The sequence below is a fragment of the Citrus sinensis genome, chromosome 3 (genome assembly GCF_022201045.2).
Source record: "Citrus sinensis cultivar Valencia sweet orange chromosome 3, DVS_A1.0, whole genome shotgun sequence".
NCBI lineage: Eukaryota > Viridiplantae > Streptophyta > Magnoliopsida > Sapindales > Rutaceae > Citrus > Citrus sinensis.
The window spans coordinates 1,403,644-1,418,797 of NC_068558.1; the positions used below are offsets into that span (position 1 = coordinate 1,403,644).

The 15,154-nt window shown below is 34.2% G+C and overlaps 2 protein-coding genes across 5 annotated transcripts; one reads left to right on the forward strand and one right to left on the reverse strand.

Moving 5' to 3' along the window:
• The first annotated feature begins 7,632 nt into the window (after nt 1–7,632).
• Nucleotides 7,633–8,710, forward strand: LOC102620451 (protein LURP-one-related 17). 2 transcript variants are annotated; one of them, XM_025099178.2, is made up of 3 exons: nt 7,633–7,671; nt 7,852–8,081; nt 8,215–8,710. In XM_025099178.2, exons 2-3 carry the CDS (start codon nt 8,037–8,039, stop codon nt 8,593–8,595), a joined length of 426 nt encoding a protein of 141 aa, XP_024954946.2. In that variant the 5' UTR covers nt 7,633–7,671; nt 7,852–8,036; the 3' UTR covers nt 8,596–8,710. The 2 variants fall into 2 exon arrangements, with proteins under 2 accessions (XP_024954946.2, XP_006477514.2); XM_006477451.3 differs by lacking the exon at nt 7,633–7,671 and having other exon boundaries at nt 7,704–8,081.
• Nucleotides 8,711–9,053: 343 nt separating this feature from the next.
• On the reverse strand, nt 9,054–14,129 carry LOC102610386 (uncharacterized). 3 transcript variants are annotated; one of them, XM_006476419.4, is made up of 7 exons: nt 13,542–14,129; nt 12,875–13,195; nt 11,923–12,075; nt 11,442–11,782; nt 10,580–11,057; nt 10,453–10,491; nt 9,054–9,810 (listed from the first exon to the last, which is right to left on the reverse strand). In XM_006476419.4, the coding sequence occupies exons 1-7, from the start codon at nt 13,720–13,722 to the stop codon at nt 9,335–9,337; spliced, it is 1,989 nt and encodes a 662-aa protein (XP_006476482.2). In that variant the 5' UTR covers nt 13,723–14,129; the 3' UTR covers nt 9,054–9,334. The 3 variants fall into 3 exon arrangements, with proteins under 3 accessions (XP_006476482.2, XP_006476483.2, XP_052293829.1); XM_006476420.4 differs by having other exon boundaries at nt 10,453–10,485; nt 13,542–14,125; XM_052437869.1 differs by having other exon boundaries at nt 12,875–13,149; nt 13,542–13,689.
• Nucleotides 14,130–15,154: the final 1,025 nt, after the last annotated feature.

Genomic DNA, 15,154 nt, shown 5'->3' on the forward strand with positions numbered 1-15,154 from the left:
AAAGAATTAAAATCCCACTACGTCTACCGACGTGCATAACAGATAAATAAAAAAAGATAACCATATTAAATCAGGAGGAGTAACAAAAAATCATTTTTCAAATGGAAGCTATTGAGGGTTTTTGGCCCCTTAATTTGAACAAGTCTTAGTTTAGTCTGGAAGTGGGAATGCGGGAAAAGATTACATGCGCCGAATAAAGGCAAAAAGGCCAAAATCGCTTTGCACGTAAAAGAAACCTATCATGCATGAATCCCACTTCCGCTTGCCTTCTGCTGTGATGTTTATTCAATAACTGGAGGGAGGGAACACGTGACCTAATTTTGGCCCCATAATTTTTTAGCCAATGGCAGACAGTGTGCTGTGTGGCTCAACAGTGCTCTACTTTGACAAATTTTATAAGGAACAGGACTAAATCATCCAACTAGTTACAATACAAATAGCTTATTATAAAGTAAAGCTATTTCAGTTTTTTTTTTCATAATTTTTATCAAAATCTTATAACTTTATTTTTTTTTTCAAAAATAGTATTGTTGATCATGGGTACATTTACATTTACATTATTGGCTTAGGACGATTTTTATTTTGTTTTATTTTTCATTTGGGTTTTCCTATTTGAAAATTGAAATGCTTTTTTTCTTTTTTTTTTGGGCTGCTTTGATAAAGTGATATACAATTAAAAGTTTAAACAATATTAGTCAGTCAATCAGTTTTCTGAAAAAGAAAAAAGAAAAACAGAAGTCAAAAGTCAATGAAAGTTTGGTCAGTCATTAATGAAGTCCCGTTTGAAATTGTTGGCTTGTTGCGCTATGCCGCTTTATGCTACAGTATGTGGGACGGTGATGGTTTTTTTATTTTTTGTTTTTGGAAACATGGCAATGATGGGCTTTGTGGGCGTCAAAAGCCCTGAAAATTTTCTTGCTTCAAATGGAAGCCCTTTGTTATAGGCAGCTGACAAGGGAATGTTAGACTTTGAAGGGATAGTGTTTCAAGCCCAAAGTAATTTTTATGAGGCGTTAGACTATTGGCACTGGTTTAATTTTTTTTAATTATATTTCATTTAATACCAAAAGTATCTTCTTCTTTTTTAATCAACACTCCTAAAATACCAGGTTTAAAGTTTATTAAAATTACAAACTGTTTTTTGCTTCTTTTTCTCTAAATAATGATTTATTCAGTTATTTTGTATTTATTTATTTTTGTATTGAATATTAATTTTTTATTGAGAGATTATTTAAGAAAATTTTAGGTATAAAAAGAAAAAGAAAAGAAGAAAATTTCTTATTTTCGGGGGCATTTTAAAAAAAAAAAAGTAATTTGATTTCTGTGGTCATTCTCATTGAGGTTAAAACTATAGATGCAAAAAAAACAAAGAGGTTTCATAATAATTTGTAAGGGGTGTTAAAAGGATCCACCCAAAAGAAAAAAAGTTAATAAATTTTAATTTTGTGTATATTTATCTTTAAATATAATTATAAAAAAAATTATTAAAATAACGAAGGGTGTCAATAGTCCAACACTTTCACGAGGAATTGTTAGCAACAGTTGTTGCCCAATCTCAAATGGAACCACCGGATTTAACAATCCGAGATACTCGCCCGACCAACATGCTACTTGGATCAAACGAGTTCGTGATCCGAGTGAACTCTTTTAAATTCTGCATGTACCCCTAAGCAACGGTTCGGAAAACCAAAAAAAAAACAGAAAAAAAAACAAGAGCAATGCTTTTCACACACTTTTAATATCCTTGTATCACCTCACTTTTGTACTCATTGTTGTACTATTACTGAAAATTATGTAAAAGGATAAATATAAATTTAATTAAACTAAAATATCTTTAAAAATTATTGACTTTAACTATTTTTTAATGCTAATATATGATATAATTTTTTTTTTGATAAAATCAAAATAATCTTAAAATAAATTATTTAATAACAATAATTTTATTATGAAAAAGTACATTTATTCTAAATGATGTTGAAGTTAAATTAAAATTATATTATAATTTTATATCTTTTTTGTAATGTTATATAAAAAAAAAGAGATATAAAAATAAAACATGAGGTTTCTTAAGAGTTTGAAAGGGGTGTTATTCACTTTACTCAAAAAAACAAACAGATACGAACAAATGGGTAGAGTTTAATAAATATAATGGCCACAAAAGACTTGGATAAAGAAAGCATATTTACTGTTGGCCCCCTGTTTTGTGGGTCTTTCACGTCAAAAAAAACATATTCAAAGTGGAAGTGTAGTGCTTCTGATTTGTGAATGCAATCTCTTCTACAAATTGATGTGGCATTAATTTATTAGTTGAATAAAAATATAAAATAATATAAATAAATCATGTGGTCCAAAAGATATTTAATTCAACCAATGAATTAACACTACATCAGTTTGTACAAAATAAGTTTGTAACTATATCATTACTCTTCTAATAAACTAGATTTATTTTTACAGTCATGTTGGAAACATCGATACCTGTTATGCTCCTCACCAAAGTGGTGGCAATGAGTTTTCTATCAAATAGTGGCAATAATTTATATTGCGTAGGGTTTTGTGTATAATAAGTAAAGTGGCGGCAATTTCTTTAAAAAAAAAATGAAGTAGTGGCAATCAACTTTCTATCAAATGGCGGCAATTAATTTTTATTGTGTAGGTTATATATATATAAATAGAGTATTATGTAATTAATGAAATGTCCTTAGGATATTTTTGATATTACATATATTTTTTAGAAGCTCTCTAACTATTACACCCAAAAGCTCAAATTTTGAGTTTTGCTAGTTGAGGCAAATTAGTCTATTTAAGTTCAAAAAATTCTAAAAAAACAACTAAATACCAACATAAAATTAAAAAAAAAAAACTTATCGAATTAAATAAACACTTATGCTTGTTAAATAAACTGTATCAAACAAAAAATTAAAATGAAAGCCGAATCTATAGAAATTTTATTCTTTTACCAAATTTATACAATAGTTACTGTGCTGCTTCTGCTATTTTTTCCGTTATTTTTATTTCATCTCACTCCTAATTCAATTGGCTTTTAACACATAATTTTCCATTATATTTCCTCGATCTTTTTCTTTACTAGAAGGCTGTCGAAGCATGAATCGAAATCCAGCAACAATGCAGGGATACTTGTAAAAATTGAGCAAGCAATTAATTATTAAGTAAGCTATGCTAATGCTAGTATAAACTTGATTAATTATTCATGGATAAGAGATATTATTGTCTTTTGAATGACCTAAATGAAAATTGCTTACTCCAAATGTATATGCTTTCCTTCTCCAAGTCTTTTGTGGTCTTTGTTTACGTTCGTTTAAACAACTACTTCTGTTTGTTTGTTTCTATTTTTTTTTCCTTTTTTTTTTAAACCATTGGTTCAGATTGCGCTAGGGTCGGGCATGAGTTCGGACCTCAGATCTCTACATCATCTAAAGATCCGTACGTCACAGTTGAGTAAAATAGTAATGCTGCACCTTTATGGGCTCCGTAGTAAACATTCTGAATACACCCCCATTTTTCATCTGAATTCTTTCTTTTGCATTAAAGGAGGTGTATTCAGTTAAAAGCAGAGGTACAGTTAGGCTCATATCATCATCTAATCAACTTCAACCATGGGCGGAGCTGGCCCAACCCTTGCTGGCCTCATTGATATTTTTCTTTTATTTATAATTTTAGCTTAAAAAGATATACTGGCTCATATTCATTCTCATGTGCATGCGTATGTATTTTTACAATATAAATTTAGAATTTTACAATAATATTAAATATTTTTATAATATTATAAAAAATACGGGCATCTGCATTAAAGAATAATTCTATTAAATTATACTTTCGTCTTTATATATTTATCCCATACACATTTATATTCTTTTATTCTGCCTTGGCCTATTAGCAACAACAATAATGTTATGTTACTAAATTTAGATACTTAATTAGGATACTCACTGATCAGTCACTAATCATTTAATGTCATGTGTATAATATTCACCGATTCTATTATTAATTATTAAAGTATCATTTTTACAACTTACTTAATGGATGACATATTAAATGCTAATCATTAAGTATTCAAAGTGAGTAAACATAGTATTATTGTTTTAACATTTTGTACCGTTTACTTTGGAGTTCAATGTCTAGCCCCAAATTATTGGATTTTGTTTAGACACTTCAAGTCTCCAATAATATTTGTGGCTTCGCTTCCAATTTTCGAGATGCCGCTCTACCAAGCAGAATGCCTTCAATCATCCGTTCTGAAGCACGAAAAAGAGCTTACACATATAACAATTTTATTGCAACCATTTACAAAAATGCGCTTATTGTTTGATTGTAGAGTTCTGTGATGAAAAAGAGATTCAAAGGCTGTTGGCTTAGCGCCAGTTTTCTATCAGCCACTTAAGTTCGATGAAGTGAACAGGAATGCTTTAGTGACATAACAAATTAGAAAGAAAGATGTACAAGAAAAAAAAATTTGCTTTGGAATCGACCTGATCAAAATGAAAATCCCTCTGCTCTCATTTGAGAATTGAAGAAATCATGCTTTTATACAATATTTTAAACGAATTCTATGCAGTAGTAATTAATAAATTCATTCTTATTTTACTCCTACACATGTCGAAAGACAATAAAATCATAATCTAATTTTAGAGAAGATTTCACTTAAAAAAAAAAAAATGTTCGATACTAATAAATTTGGGTCTATAATCATAGGTTCCAATGTACGAGATCTTATAGCACTTACTAACGAGGCTCGATCAATGAGTATTATATAGAAGAAACCAGCTATAAACACTAATACAATAAGATATGTTCTTCATAGATAAACCTGAGATTGTGATTACAATAATCAAGCCAATTAGTTGTATTAGGTTAACTATATTTAAGACTTTCAACACCGTAAGTTTCTTTATTTTTTTAATTTTTACATTTTCGTATCACCAGAAGATACTACCCATTCTCATTATTATTAATATTAGAAAGAGCTCGATCGTCACAGAAGAGATGAACACAAATGTTGCATGTGTTCTCGCGTGGGTTCAAAGAACCGTAACTAATTTGACGGCCCAAGATGCAGAAGAATTTCAATTAAACTTACGCCTACCAAGTAATTAAGATCAAGATCATTGCAATGCATATCAATAAGCCAGATCATCGTACCAACTTCTGGCAATTGTGCACGTGGTTTGACGGTCGTCACCTCGTTCCAGCATTCTAATAGTGGCAAGGAATAATATAACATCAATGCAGGACCCCACCACGACCATACCTTATATAATCTGGCTGTTAAGAGAGGCCGCGTGTCCCTGCGAAACATGTCTCTTTTAGAAAAGAGGTTCCCTCTTTTCGTCAACATAATTTTTTTTTTTTTTCAAACTCTTTTTTTGTCTGATTTTGTGTGTCTCCATTGATTAATATAGAAAGATCTTCTGTGAATCTTCCCAGCTCATAACTTATGAAAAAAGATTATGGTCATTGATTTCTTTAATGGCTATATATAAATATCGTCAACAGTGACGTGATGTCTAAATGGGGAGCATCTCTTTTTTCAAGTTTATCAAAATTCCGACATCCTAACTTGATTATTAATATAGAATAGGAAATTATTGAGTAGCGACCCAAAAGAGCACAAAGTGATTACTGAAATTGAATGGTAGGTGTGTTATAATCTGATTGGTTATACACAATCACCCGTTGAAAGGAATAGCCATACCCACAAGTTTGAAAGAGAACGATTAGAGAAGAAAGGTGGTGATGCATTAATAGTCTTCGTCGGCAGCTAATAGCAACAATCTTGTTTGATGAAGTGACTGACCTTATTCTTCTAATAATTTAAGCCATTTGCCCGTGGTGAAATGACACATAACCAATTGTTGCAGCTTCGACGGCATTTGCGTTGTATATAATTTGTATGAATTATGCATGCTTGAGCCTTATGGCCCTCAAACAAGCAATAATTATCTCTTTTTACTGCTGAGATTTTGTTTACACCAGCAGTAGCGGAGTGGCCGATATCTTGATCATATTTTGATCTTGACAATTAAATATTATCATAGGCTCTGCAGTTGGTCAGAATTTAGCTCATCAAATGATGAAAACTTGAAAACTATCCAAGGAAATTTGAGAGACGTATAACACAGAAATGGTAAACTTTTGGGGAAATTGAATTAAGTTCGTTCAACAACAAAGAACGGAATTATAATTGACATTAATGATTCGAACAAGATATGGCTTAGAGTTTGTTGTCCATTGTCAGCTTTGGTCCCTTTTCTCTCTTAATACTACGAGACGTATTAATGTGTACTAACTACTAAAGAATATATACAACTTCGGATGCTTCTAATTAATGGCTCTTCCAGTATGAAAAGCACATCGTATTTGAAGCTATACTAATAAGAATAAGTAGTATGCAGCGCATTAGGAAGGCTTAGGGTGTGTCGATAAATTAAACACTCTCATATTTTTTTCGTTTCTTTGTCAAGCGTTTTCTTGAGTATCATGACTGCTTTCTTCAAATTACTTAGAAAAATGAGTTCTTGTGTGTATCATGCGAAACTCATAGCAAAGAAAGGGCAAGCTAAATAGCTAGTGCCTAAAAAACCGAATATTACGTAATAAATTTCCAGAATTTCGTAAGCTTCCATAAATTGACTTTGTTTCCTTAAAACCCCTTTTTTCCCCTTTTATTGTGATAATATTTTCACGTGTAACATTTCAATAAAGGTTCCAATTTGATACCTAGCTACATGGATTTGAATTATAGCTCCCACAGTTTGACTTGAAAAGCTTACTCTGAATTTGTATAAATAAATCTGGATTCAATCCTCATTTCTTTTTTGAAACTGTGTTTTGTACTAAAGATTAAATCAACAATACAAACAAAAAGAAAAACATTCAAGGGAGGAAACCAATTACCAATGGTACAAGCAGCACAGTATTTTATAACAAAAAGGCTAATAAACATATTTTGTGAAGTTATAAAGCCAAGGGTCCATAGCCTCACCTGCTACTCCCGTGATTTTTGCCCTTGATTTCGTTCATATATATAAGAACATATCTGTGTGTTCCATGTAAATCACATTTTGGGAGCAATGTTTTGAAATACAAGTGTGCAACCCAAGAGGGGGGGTATATTGATTAGCCATATAGGCTAACATGTTTCCTGCTGGCTGGGTTGATATTATGATTAAATAAAATACAAGTTATTCATTGGAGTGCATTGTAAAATAATTAATATGTACTACTGAATTGCATAAGCAACTCAGCCATTAATTTTGAGCATATTTTCTTCATCCTTGCTTTTGGACTGCGGATCATTGAACCAATTGGGTCCAAATAAACAACTCGTTTAAGAGAAATAATTAATTCTGTGGCGGAAAAAACAACAGCAATAACGGTCTTGGATTTCACCCAGTTTCTACGGTCCCTTCAATTTTCTTGTAACTTTCGTACAATGAATTCTCTTAAAACAATGAAAGGCACCTACCTCCACACTCGAACGAAGAGAAGTTTTGGAATCTATAGACACAATCTATGCAAAGACGCACACGTGTCACAATTTTTTTTAACGTTAATTACGTGTTAATTTAAACGATTTAAGCATCAAACTGCATCATTGTCTTAATGCCATCACCTAATGTCTCTAGAAGACCAGCAGCAGGCACGACCAGTTAGGTAAAGGGTGTTATCATGCATCTTGAATCCTAATATTATTACACTTACACTTGAATGCTTTACATATTGAAGTTGTTATAAATATCTGATTGCCCTAAATAATAAATATATATATAAAAGCTCCCAAAAAGGAGAAATAAATCGAAATGTTTGTTTTCTTAAAATCTTTGTCGAGATCAGTCCACCAAGAAGAGCCAGAGCCGGCGCTGATCAAGAAGAATATTGACGAGGGGGAGTGCACCTCGCTAACAGTGTGGCGAAAATCACTCGTCATCTGCTGCAACGGATTCACCGTGATTGATTCTCACGGAAACCTTGTTTACCGGGTTGACAATTACGTCGGGAGCTGCCATGAGCTAATTCTCATGGACGGCTCCGGCAAGTCCATTTTCACAATGCACCGCCGCAAGGTAAAATGACTAATCCTTATAAAATTTTTCTTTTGCTTCTAACTAGTTTAATTATAGATTAATATAGCTGTAAGAGTTGGTGTTAGGCTAAGACGTGGGTTCTTTTTCAATTGTTTGTAATTTTGATATGCAGAAGCTAACGGTGGCTGATAGCTGGCGTGTGTTTGAAGGGGAAGTAGATGAATGCAGTAGAAGAAAGAAATTATCAAAGCGGCCGGTTTGTTATGTGAAGAAGCACATGATGAGCATTAATTCGAATGTATTGGCTTACGTTTATTATGGGGGAGCGTCGTCAAATAAAAGATATGCATACACAGTTGAAGGATCGTATGCAAACCGATCATGCAAAGTGTTGGATGAGTCGAGAAGGGTGGTGGCGGAGATCAAGAGGAAGAAGGCGGCCATTGGAGGAGTTTCGTTTGGTGTTGAGGTGTTTCTTTTGATTGTGCACCCCAGCTTTGATGCTGCATTTGCTATGGCTTTGGTTTTATTATTGGATCAAATGTTCTCTTAGATTTAAATGTTGTTCAGTTTTTTCATCGTAGTTAATTAGTTTATATGTTCACAAATGAAGCTACTGAAGATTAGTGAGAAATAACGAAATTGATCTGAAGAAATTTACCCTTCCACCTCTTTTTATTTTTTCCCCTTTTAGAAAACAGTCAATATCTGTTTAGCAATAAGCAAATGGGTGACAGTAAATTATTCCGAGATCGTTACTCTAAAATGATTAATTTGCACGCAGCGATTACATGCTCAGATCCAGCAAAAATATGAGGAGATGGAATTCTAAGGGTTATTATTTATCTTAATGAAATAATTGTTGTTTTGCTCCTCCTAAATTCCTCGGGGGTCAACTCATGTCATTGGTTAAGTGCTCTACGCAAGACCGAAGGATTGTCTACTAACGTGAAACGTTTATGATCAGCACTATTAAGCAGTTGCAAACAGTACAGCGACAGGGAAAGCGAGTAAAGTGAAATTGCTGTTGCCTTCATCAATTGCTCTGCACAAGGCAAAGAATTGCCTACTGTATATATTCTACAACCGTTCTTTAATGTTACATCATTTGAAACTCTATCCACCTCCTAAAAGGAATCTTTGCAACAAATCCCCTTTCGCCTCCAGCTTAAAACTTACAACAACACCACAATTCCAGTTACAATGCAATATGTACAAACTGACCAGCTATGCCTGTAATACTACAGAGACATTGATATGAATCACAACAATTGTATCATACAGTGTGTTCATCAATCAACCCTGTCCCTTCCACTATCCCACTCATTTGGCATTACTTTTCGTAGTTTCTGTTGACTGCCACACGGCTTATCCACAACCTTTGAGGGAGGTGGCATCATACATGATTGCTGCAAAATGTTGGTGGTGGGATGTATTTTCTCTGCAATCAGGTTCCTAACTGTTTTATTAGGTGATGATCTACTAGATCTGGGTGTAGACCAATTTATAGGTTCTTTTCTGGTACTGCTGATATGATTGAGGTCCTTTCTGTCCTCAATCATAGAGAGCTTGGGCCTCTTAGAGTAACTTATCTGGTTGGTCCCATTTCTCCCCAGAAAGTCAAATAATTTTGACTTTCTGGCCTTCATAGCCTTCTCTGAAGGCTTCTTTGGCCACCTTGTTATCCCATTCGGGTTTCTCCTCCAGGATTGAGTAGCAATGTCACACAGTGTTTGAGCAGCAGCTAAAACTCTCGGACAATGCTCAGCTGTCACAAATAATATCACATCATGAAGTTGCAGATAGAAGTAATTTACTAAGATTTAATTGAAAGGCAAACGGTATTAAATATTTCGAATTTATTTGTAATATCCTACATCACTCGAATATGGGAGAAGCCTAGTACTTATAAGACGTGATCCACACCTTAACCAGCAAGATGTGTTTTGTGGTGTGTGAGCACCCTGAAAACAAAACTGCAAGAGCCTAGGCCTAAAGTGGACAATATCTCACTAGGTTTAGGTTGGGTCATGACATTTTTGAAAAATATTATAGTATAAACACAACATTGATCAGTATAAAGAGGTTGGGTAAGCGGCAAAAAGCTCTAACCACAGCCATGGCCCATGATAACTGCCAGGCTTATAATGTATAATGTACCAAATTTCATGCCATACATGGCACATTCCTCAATCAGGCAAATTATAGTAATCACCTGCCAGGCTGCCACAAATCTTGGTCTAGGTCAGCTAGGTTAAAGACGAGGCTACCAATTTCAAGTTTCATTTGTCAAAGAAGTAAACAAATTGCATGCCCCCACAAAGGGAAAGCAAAATTATGAGAGGTGTGTTTGCACAAAGAGAAAATTAGCAGTATTTCCAAAGACAAGTAAAACAATGGAAAACCATACCATTTACTTGATCCTTCAGGTGGACTCCAGATTCTGCAACTTACAAAAAAAAATAAAATAAAATAAAATCTCATTAAGGATAAAGAAGCTCATGAAAGTGTGAAACTAGCCTCCGAAAAGGCCTTACCTAGACCAACAACAGAAGCTTTAGAACATGTTGCAAGAGATGAAGAACCCCAGTCACCCCAAGGACGACTGATAGACGAAGAAACAGGAACCAGACTCTGATTATAAGTGAGGGACTCCAAGTTGGTATAACAGTCAGTTGAAGTCCCAAGAGAGGTTGTACTGGTTGGTATTCTTGCCCATTGACCTTGGCATGTACTCCTACTTGTTAAAAGCTTAACTGCATCAGAATTGGTTCTACAATGCCCATTGAAAGCATGTGACCAGGGAAATGGTGGCAAGCCAACTTGGCGGGAAATATGCCTGGCTGAACGCATATCAGAATTACTCCTTGATGGTGCAGAAGATTTGGCAGCATCAAGTAGCAAGGCCTCCAAATCCTTGGGCGGAGGAAGTGTTAATCTTTCCAGAATATCTTTAGGTTTATATAACTGAAAATCAAGGTGATTAACAGGAGTTCCGGGCTTGCTACAGGATTCCTGGATGATCAATCATAAAGGTCCAAAATCATTTATTTATCAAGGAAAAGTAACAATGACATACAATAAGGCAAGAATAAATCTAAAGCAGGCTTTTGGTCAAGCTCAGGACCTTGAAGTACAAAGGTATATCCAAGGAGGACCCATTAATGAATAATGTATCTGGTCAATTGACCAAATTTGTAGCAGATATCAAAAACAAAAAAAAAAAGAAAAACAAATGAAGCATCTAGTCAGTAGTCAAATCAGGGACAGGGAGGGAAGTGAGAGAAAAAGCTTATAATGCTTTCATGGGAGAATCATGACTTTTCTAGTCATAGCCAGTTGAGGCACAAATAAGTTTACACCATCGATCAGGATTCTAGATCATTTCTCATGACTAACCTTGTCCCATGAAGACTGATCTGTTGTGCAGGAATTCCCTTTGTCACCATTATCATCAGTTGGTACTAAAGAAATGGAGGTTGCTGGACATATTAGCAATTTCTTGTTGGTGCTGCTACCCATCTCAGCAAAATTTTGGGGCTGCGCAGGCTTTGCAAGTGGAAGGCTTGACCAAGCCTTTCTTACAGAGTGCAGGAAATTTTCATTCAAACTTGCTGTCTTTTTCCCCTTGTCTTTGCTTAAACTATGACACTCACAAGTGCCATCAAGGAGATCTTTCAGCGACAACTCATCTACATGCTTTGTGACGTCCAAAAGATCTGACTTCAGTCCATATACTCCTGATATTAACATCCAAAGGAGCACATATGAATTTCAGGATACGTTTGTGCGTGTACATATACATAGATACATTATATATATATGTCCTGTTTTCACAGACAATATGTCAAAAGAAATGTTTTTTGCATTCATGTCATACCAAAAAAGTTGCTCCCTCCAGTGGCTGGACAGCTCGCCAAACCTGCCTTTATGGTGAAAGAATCATATTTGGCCTTCATAGGCACTTTGAAATTTCTTTTATCACTTCGCTTGCTATTGTAGATGTTCTTTTGTTTCACCATTTGCATTTTTTCTGTAATGAATATGATGAAAATCAGGTATAACATCAATATAAACACCCCGATCGTATATATATGTATATATTGCAAATATTTTGCATTAAAGAATGTGAAATCTTACAAATCACCCAATTATATCCTCAAAGAAGAATATAACTAACAGCTTGACAAACGAAGCAATAAACATTTCCCATTAAATAATGACATTTTTCAGATTAATCTGGAAAACTCAAAAACCTCATAAGTATTGAAAATGGAGGGCAATGAAAATTTAAACCCTGTTTGGACTCACTGTGCTCAATCAAAATAACATTGTATACCAACTCATCTTCTTCTAGAGGAAACATTTTAAATATTTGACTGCATACTACAGTATTTGACTACTAAGGAAAAATGAAGTTTTTCATAAATGTTGCGCCTCTCTTCTTTATTAGAAGGGTAGATAATATGCCAGTCTGGTTGACTGATTCCAAGTACAGTTCCATATCCAGCAACTTTAAATTTATTCCAATTCAGGCTCAAAACGGTCTTTAAAACAGAGAAACAGCACTGAAACAGGAGAGTGAATGGCAGATTTCAACAGATCATCATATTTAAGTAATACTGCCAACATCTGATGTCTACATATTTGCTGATTTTGGTTAAAATTTTCCATGTCACCCTTCAGGTTTTGACACAAGAATTAATAATAAAGATGATGATCACAGGATGTGCTTTCTCAACGTATAATTAGAGTAAATACTTCAAGCAAATGAACATTTCGTTTACATCAAAAGGTTATGCTACCTTCAGTAATGAGAAAAAGAGTATTACCTAGAGAGTTACATTTTGTAGTATGGTATGGTCCTAAATTATCAGATATATCCTTTATGACGTCAACTCCAGCTGAACTCGTACTATCTTCTAATTGAGCAAACCTTGGTCTCTTTGAACATCTGCTACTACTTCTTGACATTTTTCCTGCTTTCCGTTGTACTTGCACAGATGAAGGAGAACTTGTGCCCGTAAAATGAAGGGGTTCAGTTGAGTCTTTGACTCGAAAGTTAGATGACTGACTTTCATTCTTACAGGGTTCACTCTCCGGAGTCCTATCACATGAAGCTGACTCCAAATTATTGACAGTAATAGTCACATCTGCCAAATCATATTTTCTAACGCGTGAGTTTAAGCAACAAAGTACCACTAAAAACCAGAATAGATTCAATTGTAAAAGCATTTAAAAAAAATAACAGAATAATGGCTAATGGGAACAAAAGAATCATGATTGTCCACTCTATAAAAGCCACTTAAGCAAGATTTCAGCACAAGTCCGACCTTTAAAAACTTAACAATTAGCGAAACAGCGCAAAATCAGTGAAAAAAATCCCCTTAATAATTATTATTAAAGCTAATCAACGATACAAGATTCTAAAAGTTTAAATATAATTCTCAGGAATTCGAGCTAAAATATATGCAAATTTAAATAAATAAAACTCGAAACCTTTCTGATTAAGGAAAGTGCTGCAACGGTCAATTGAACTGTTAACAAGAATCGAAACACGACTATTAGACTCGCGAGCAGCAGCGTCGACCTCGTTGACCGTAACCCTAGCTCTACCAAACACCTCAGATCCCATAACATTCGGTACACCAACTGGATAGCCTAGCTCCACCGCATCCATCACCTCACCTCACCACACCACAGCAACGCCGCCAAAAACAAGATAGATATTAACATTAAATAGACTGTAACAAGCAAACATTCTCTTCGATCTATAGCAATTCTAGAATCTCCAAAAGAGAATTACAGTTATAAAGTGTGAGGGCGAAGGAGGAAGAGTGAGGTGGTAGGGGCTGTTTGGATACGGAGAGCATGGTTGCTGTTTGCGGCTGACTTTAAGATGGAGGCGAAGTGAGGAATTGTAAATTCTAGGGCACAAATTGGGTGAGAATGATAAGTATTTATAGTTTTCGGGAAAAAGAAGATGCTGAACTTGAGAAATAAGGTCGTCGGTTCGGAATATTCCGGTGAGACGACGTCAGCTTGATCTAGATTCACTGATAATTTTTCTTGCCCTTTTCTGTTATTAGGCGAAATGAGGAGCCGGAATCCGCTCACTGAGAAATGATTCCATGCTTCTATATCTATTGGAGAAAATTATTTAAGCAGTTGAAAACTGCCACGTTTAATAACGGTTGTTGATGTGGGATAGTTACTACCCCGGCTGGACATAAATATCCTTTATTATACACGTGTAGAGCTACAAAGACTCGATAAAGTGGGCACAGCAGCAACGTGAGAGTAGCTACTGGGTCTGTTTATTATGCAATGACAGGTATGCCCCTGCTGTAACGTAACTTCCGTCTGTGCCGTGTGTGCGCGCTCCAAATTTTTAACCGCCATCATAATTTAAAAGATTTTACTGAGCAAAAAATTTGGGAAAAGAAATTTAATCCAAACGAAACAGCATTCGATAACTTTAAACAGTAAATCAGATAAACCGTAATAGATTCGGACCAAGATTCCTAATATATAGCAAAATTGTTTACCATATATAAAATTAAGCATCCTGATAAGTTGTATCATATTTAACTTATAGTAAATTCATAAGTAGTTATTAGCCACCTCTCACTCACTTATTTCAGCAACTACCATTATATTTCACATACTATTATTTTTTGATATCTGGTAACCACTTTTAAATTGTTTTAAGTTAGCAGTTATAAAAAAACAATTTAAATTTTAACATTATTAATATAAAAGCAAGGGATATTATCATTTTACTACTAAAGTTTTACTTACATATAATGTCAGTATCAAGATTTACCAAAAAATATATTTTACTTCCAAAGTTTTGCTCCGTTATCAATTCACTACCATTCCGTTAACAACTTAAAAAATTTGCTAATATCATAAGGGCATTAAAGATATTTTCAGCTGAAAGAGTAAAATTGTATGTTAATTTGATAGATAAATTATCATTTTACGACTAAGTTTTTAAAGAAATTATCATTTTACTACCGAATTTTTAGGAGAATTATTATTTTACTACCAGACTCTTGGGGGTAAAATTGACTTTTAACTCAATTTCCGTTAAACATAAACTTTTTTAA

What these genes read in the sequence shown, in the direction of transcription:
- LOC102620451 (XM_006477451.3), top strand. Translation starts at nt 7,818, where the DNA reads ATGTTTGTTTTCTTAAAATCTTTGTCGAGATCAGTCCACCAAGAAGAG. An exon ending in TCACAATGCACCGCCGCAAG is followed by an intron (nt 8,082 to 8,214) that starts GTAAAATGACTA and finishes TTTGATATGCAG; the next exon opens with AAGCTAACGGTGGCTGATAG.
- LOC102610386 (XM_006476419.4), bottom strand. Translation starts at nt 13,722, where the DNA reads ATGGATGCGGTGGAGCTAGGCTATCCAGTTGGTGTACCGAATGTTATG. An exon ending in CACTTTCCTTAATCAGAAAG is followed by an intron (nt 13,196 to 13,541) that starts GTTTCGAGTTTT and finishes ATGATTTGGCAG; the next exon opens with ATGTGACTATTACTGTCAAT. An exon ending in TACAAAATGTAACTCTCTAG is followed by an intron (nt 12,076 to 12,874) that starts GTAATACTCTTT and finishes TATTCATTACAG; the next exon opens with AAAAAATGCAAATGGTGAAA.